General features: G+C 59.4%; 1 protein-coding gene across 1 annotated transcript; it reads right to left on the minus strand.

The window, feature by feature from the left end:
* Nucleotides 1-640: 640 nt before the first annotated feature.
* On the minus strand, nucleotides 641-6,574 carry LURAP1 (leucine rich adaptor protein 1). Its single transcript, XM_038144560.1, has 2 exons — nucleotides 6,292-6,574; nucleotides 641-3,277 (listed from the first exon to the last, which is right to left on the minus strand). The coding sequence occupies exons 1-2, from the start codon at nucleotides 6,490-6,492 to the stop codon at nucleotides 2,588-2,590; spliced, it is 891 nt and encodes a 296-aa protein (XP_038000488.1). The 5' UTR covers nucleotides 6,493-6,574; the 3' UTR covers nucleotides 641-2,587.
* Between the last annotated feature and the right edge of the window lies 1 nt (nucleotide 6,575).

The raw sequence follows: 6,575 nt of genomic DNA on the forward strand, positions 1-6,575 counted from the left end.
GCCTCCAGTTCCCCACTTGCAAATGCTCACAGTGTCAAGGCCGTGAGCAGGAAGGGATGCTGAGCCTGGGATGGCAGGGCTGCATAAGCCAATTGCATTTGCTTTGGAAAAGCTGATGTTTGCATGAGCACTGGCTCTAGGGGTTTTAAATGGATCCACCCAGGAGCAAATCCCAACAGTCTGATATCAGAGCTGTGCTGGAGAAGTCTCTGCTCTACACCCAGATCCACGCTGCACCTCCTGGGTGGAGGAAGCCATGGGAGCCAAAGCTGCCACCGCAGAACACAGGAAGCAAAGACTCCAGCACAGCTAACAGGGCTGGCAAACACCCAAAATGTTCTTCCTTGGAAATACGGGCAGGAAGGGTGAAGGTGCTGTTTGACACACAGTCCAGCCAAGATCAATACAGTCACCCTTGCTCCCAGCAGATGTGCCCTGGTACCCGGCTGCTTCAGGAAAAGTGACTTTTAGCACTGATGTGAGAAGGGACAAATGCCCAGACACTTGGACCGTGCCTGTTTCAGGGCTGGGGCTAAACCTGCCCTTCTGCAGGGCTGCCAGAGGCTCCAAGGCGTTCCACCCCACAGCCTCTCCCCTTTCCCTAGAAACACTGGTGAGCTCAGCAAAGCACTGACAGCGTGGCCTGGGAGAAACACAAACATTTATTAAGCCAGCTATGTTCTGCTGAGAATTATTTTAACAGTGCCAAAGGACTTACCCTGTCTCCCCCAGGGACCCTCAGCTAATTCATTGCATGCAAGGTTAGCAGGAAAGCAGGGGACAGCCAGCCTTGGGGACACGGTGGCTCAGTGGCAGCAGGGAGCCACAAGCTACTCACAGGCAATGGCAAGGCAAGCACAGCTGCTCCAGGGCAGGCAGATGGATGCTTGTTGCATAAGGGAACCCACTCCCAGTTTGCTGGGATTCACCCAAGTCCTCAGCAGGTACCATCTCTGAGAATTTTGGGTATTGTCCTGCTCTCCACATCCATCCAGGGAGGTTCTGAGGATCTGCAGGGGAAGGGATGGTGCTTGGGGCTCTCAGAACAGAGGGTAATTTCCACTGAAGGTGCTGCTTCAGAGACACCAATCCGAACCTGTTGTGCACCCAACCACCTTCCTAACCACAGCCAGCTCACATCTCTCATCTGGAAAGTCACAGCCAGTCACCTCCCTCTCTCTTAGCTTCCCACTGACACACCGAGACAATGTTCTCACTCCTGCCATCCCAGCACAGACAGATCCAAGCTGTGACCCACGCAGGCAAGGGAACAACAGCACGAGGGTGAGAGCAAAGCTGTCACAGCACTTGGCTGGGGACAGACGTACCCATGGGTTCTGAAGTCAGGACACTCCAGGCTTATCCACAAATGTGGAAGAGCTTGGGTCCTTGAATCAGGATGCTCAGGTCCTTTCCTGCATCATCTGGTGAAGGGAGAAGCTCCTGCCCCAGCTCTCACACAGCTCCAGCTGCAAGCCATGCTCTACAAGCCAGCGAGGGGTGTGCTGGGAGGCGTGCTGGGGACGGCAAAAGGCACAGGCAGAAGCCAAGGCTAAGAAGACAGAGATGTCTCCAGGGCAGAGTCACTGCAAATCCACCCCAACACAGCAGCCTCATGTTTCTGGTTGGTGGTAGAAGGCAGAGACCTGGCACCATTCATCCCACAGACAGAGAAACCCAGCCTTCCCCACCATCACACCGTGTCAGGGGAGAGCAGGAGCCCCTCTGAGTCTGAGCCCTGCAGGCTCTGCCAGGCTGCCCATATGCTGCCACATCCTGGGGATTCGGCAGGACTGCTCCCAAGGTGGAAGACAGTCCAACAAACTGGGAGAACTGGATTTCCATTTCTCACCCAGTGTTTTGTCATTCTCATGTCATCACACTGGGAAGTCTGCACTATCATCCTTCCTCTGCAGAGCATGGACAGAGGCTCCCCAGCCCCACCTCAGCTTGGCTTCACAGAGGCCTCTAAACCAGGCAGGGCTTCACCTGCAGGGAAGGGTTTTTAGCACCCACCACGTGCTGGGGCCAAACCCCAGGTCTGCTCTGCCCTGGATGGACATTGGCCTTGAAGACAATGATGGAAATGAGCAGATCCAACAGGGATGCCCTGCTGATGGTCCTGCCCCACACTGAGCATGCTGGTGCCACCAAGCTGTGGCTGCATGGCAGTGTCTCCTGTCCTCTCAGAGTAGTCATTTTGGGGGAAGGGTCCCCAGTTTTTGCACAAACAAAGCGGAAGATTAGAGAGAGAGATCCCAGGAACACCACTGTTCCAGGTTTCCCCACCACCACCACCACCAAGGACAACAGAGGGGCATCCAGCCACCTGCAAGCAACACCCTAGAGCAAAGGATTAAATCTACCAGGATCTGCTTCATCCCTCCTCTCCCAGGAAAGTGCTGCAGGGCAGGCACCCAGTCCCTTATGGCTGCATCACCAAATGCTGTTTGGGCCGTCAGAGGAACAGTGCAACCCACCAAGCCAGCCTGGCCCCCCTTTCCAGCCACCCCAACTCTCCCAAGCACAGAGAAGTGAAGCAGAGTGGGCAGCTGGGAGAGCTGGACCGGGAAGGCAAAGCCACGGGCTATAAGAATGTCACATCATCCTGTGACTGGAGCCAGCGCCAGTGGGCATCGTACTCCAGGTGCAGTTTGCTGTTGAGTTTGCAGTTCTCAAGGTCAGCCTCAGGTTTCCAAGCCTTCCCATCTGGATTTCCCTTCCCCAGCCTCTCCCTGGCCCCTGGTGGTGATTTGGTGTCTCTGTCTGGTTCCAGAGAGGGGGACTGCTGGCCCAAATACCCATTGGCCACCTGGGGCTCCTTAGCAAACCGGTGATCCTGGGGCAACCCAGGTGGGGAGAGGTCCACGTGGGGCCACTCGTGCTCCTCTGTGTCCTTCTCTTGCTTTGCGTGACCCCTCTCGAGGTCGATCCGGACCCAATCCTGCTCTGCCCTGGCCAGGGCTCTGCCCGACGTGGACGCGGCGGCGGTTTCAGCAGCGTTGTGGGAGTACTCATCCATGTCGTCGGCCAAGGTGTCCAGGTAGCTGCCGACGGAGATGCTGTCCAGCCTGTCGTTGGGGTCCTGCAGGCTGTCCCAGCTGCCCCGCCGCGAGGCCTCCTGGCTCTCCACCAGGCTGTACTGGCTGCTGGCCAGGCTGCTGCAGCGGCTGGTCAGGGTGCTCCGCTCCTCCAGCAGCCACTTGACCGCCTCGATGCCCTCGTTCACCACCACCAGCTGCTGCAGGATCTTCACGTCCACCGCTCGCAGGTAAGCCTGAGGGGGAGACACAGAGCACAGGGGGGCTGAGGTGACCCAGGGGCCTCATGTCCCAGCCCGACAGCTGTCACTGTGGTGGCCACAGGTCTCCTAAGCTGCTTGATGAAAAGCATGATATGGGAGAACATCCTGCAGGGAACCATCCCAGGGGGCCTGTCCAAAACCTGGGGACATGGCCATCAGCGACCAACAACTTATGGCTCCCACCAGCCACCAACCCCCTCAGGGAGATAAATCCAGGGCACTTGTGTTGCTATCTTCTATGGGAACAAGGAGTAAGTAAGGAACTGGAGGTATTGGATGCAGATCTGATCCCAGAGCATCCTCCAAGACCTGTGAGGCTGCTGTCAGGGCAACAGGATCAGGCATTGCTCAGTGCAAGTACCTGGCTGGACCACCAGCACTTCCCCAGGCTGGTCCCTTCATGCCTTTACAGACCTTGGTTCTAGGTCTGAACCAAGCCTGGTGACAATATCACATGGCAGGATCTGGACACCCAAATCACTCCCAAAATGGGAGGACAGGGAAGACAGGCATTGCTGATCACACCACTCGCCTCACTGACTCCTGCCCCTCCGAGCCTGGGGAAGCTCTTTGCAAACCTCAGTTGCTGCAGAAACATCTGTTTTCCTAATGGAAAGCCCCGTGTGCCAAGACATTCCTGTCTGTATGATACTGGCCGCCAAAAGCCACTGGATTTCCCCTACACAGGACGCAAATATTTTGCCAGGAAAGGAAATAAGGCCACGATGGGGGAAAAGGGAGAAATCCCACTGCAGGGCACGTACAGGCAGCCTGCAGGCTGCAGATGCCCACAGACTCCTTCACAAACACATCCTGTGCCCAGCATCAGCAAGCTGGGACAGAAATCCATGCGCTCCCCAGGGATCATCTTTAAGCACAGCGCTCGATCCTCAGCATCCGGTGCCCTGGGAGTCATTTGCCCGCCCACGGGTGACCCCACAGTCTCCTGAGACCCCTGTCTCCGGTCCCACAGCCAGAGCAGCCATAGAAGCATCCGAGGAAGGAGCCTGGGAAAACTCCAGCCAGGATTTCAGCACGTGACATCTCTCACTTCAGACGAAAGAAAAAAAAGGGTCAAAGATCTGTAAAGACCCAACACCAGCCCTCCCACCCCCTCCTCATCCAGCTCCTCAGGCTGGATTTAAATAAAAAATAGCAGGGATGTGCCCGGATTGGGGCAGGAGCCAGCTTCCAAGTACAGAAATTTCCTTTCTAGGCAAGTTATTTAAAAAACTGCCTACAATGGACTTTTCTGCACGCACTGCTAAAGCATCTGGCCTTGGCAGGGAGACGACGGAGGAGGAGGAGAGCTGGAAACCCCTGGTGGGGGGTTCCCCATTTTTCTCTGCCTCATGCAGAACTGCAGCTGTCAGAGATGCCCGGGGAGCCAACCCAAAAGCAGAGGGTGGGATAACACTCCCTGCTTTCCATACTGCTTGCTGGAAGGAGTTAGCCATCAATTTGCTGCTAGTTCACGCCAGCCTGACCTCCCCATAGCACTCCAAGAAACCCCCTCTCCAGCAAGGCATGGTTATTGTGGGAGGAGACCCAGCACAGGCTGCTCTCTGTACTCCTCCAGATGCACTGAAGTTCACTGCACGACCTCACACCAAGGACAGCTGTACAGGGGACTGTCACAGTCCTCCTCACGCTCTCCATGGGCAGACACAGCCCTGCTCCCCTCCCCAGCACACAAAAAACCTCAGGCACCTTCTCCTTTCAAGACATCTAGCCCTAAGGATAAATCTTCCTCCTCAGATCAGGAGGCGAGAGTGGGAATTTGCTAAATTCTCCTCCCACCGCCCACTCCCAGGCCAGCTTATCCTCTGAGCATTGGGTTTGCTGGTTTCCTGCTGCTCGGGGCGGGGGCGGGGGGGAATTCTGGTCCCTGTTCATTGGGATGGGGCGATGAGGACAGCCCTGTACTGGGTTTTGGCACCTGGGTTCCAACCCTAAGCCGCCGATGTGGGTGTGAAGTGTCCCCACTTCCTCACCGGCCAGCAAGAAGAGCCAGGGCAGGGCAAGGAAATGCCTTTGCGAGCCAAGGTGAATAATGCCCGGCCCAAGCCAGGCATTGCCGGCCATGGGCTGAGGCTGACTGCACCCGGGCAGGGCAGACACCGCACTGCCCCAGAGACCTTTCTCCCCCGGTCAAGGTGCAGCCTCCGGTGCGGAGAGAGGATGAAAGCAGAGGGAGGATGAAAGCTCTTGCCCCGATGGGAATATTGAATCAGCCAAAGCGGAGGGCTCAGGCTGGGTGGTGCTCCAGCCCCCCGGGGGCACGCAGGGATGCGGGCGTATTTAGCCGGTTTCCCTACGGAAACAATGCTCATTCCCACCCGCTCGGCATGTTCATGCGTGGGAGAGTCCCTTCCCCCAGCTGCACTTGAACCCATTGCCCAACCTCGCCACGTTTCCCGGAGGCGCAGGCATCGCCGCTCTTTGCTCCCTCCACGAAAGAGGGAGGCGAGGACGCTGCCATCGGCACTCCCCCGCTCCCCGGGAAAGGCTGCGGCGCAACCCTTTACGAGGCACCCGAGCAGCCCCCGCAGGAGCCGAAGCCCGGGAAAGCTCCCGGCGATGCCTGTGCCTTGTCACCCCGGGGTTCACACCCGGGGGAGACGAGATCCGCCACCATGCCCTTGGCGAAGTCCCTGCCCTAAATTCTGACCCCGGACACCGCGATCCCCGACGGAGCCGGCGTCTGGGGCTGCGATGGGGGCAGGACGGAGGTGGCCGAGGGGACCCCGGGGGGTGGATGCTGCGTGGGCCGGGGACAGAGAGCGGCCGGGGAAGGGGTACGAGCTGGGGGCTGTTAACGCGAGGAGCAAGGGGGGTTCCCCAAAATGCAGGCAGAGCGCGGCCACCATTCGGGACGGTCACCGGGGGCGGCAAGCGGCTGCCCGAGGCGGCCGCGGTGACGGCAGGTCGGGACGGTCAGTTACCGGGGGGGCGGCCGGCAGCGCTCCCGGCCCCGCGGCACTCACCAGCTCGAGGCGGAGCGTCCGGAGGCGTTCGGCGAGCGGCTGCTGGGCACCGCGGGCCGGCGCGGGCGTCGCGGGCGGCGCGGGCGGCGCGGGGGCGGTGTCGGCCCGCAGCCCCCGCAGCAGCACGGCGGGCGGGCGCCGTCCCACCTTGCCCGCCAGGTCCCGCAGGTCCGCGGGCAGCGCCTCCCCGCCACCCTCCATGCGGGTGGGGCAGCGGCGGCCGCGCTGTCACCGCGGCCCGCGCCCGGCCCCGCCCCCGCCGCGGCCCCGCCCCCGGCCCCGCC

Source organism: Motacilla alba, chromosome 8, assembly GCF_015832195.1.
Source record: "Motacilla alba alba isolate MOTALB_02 chromosome 8, Motacilla_alba_V1.0_pri, whole genome shotgun sequence".
Taxonomy (NCBI): Eukaryota; Metazoa; Chordata; class Aves; order Passeriformes; family Motacillidae; genus Motacilla; species Motacilla alba.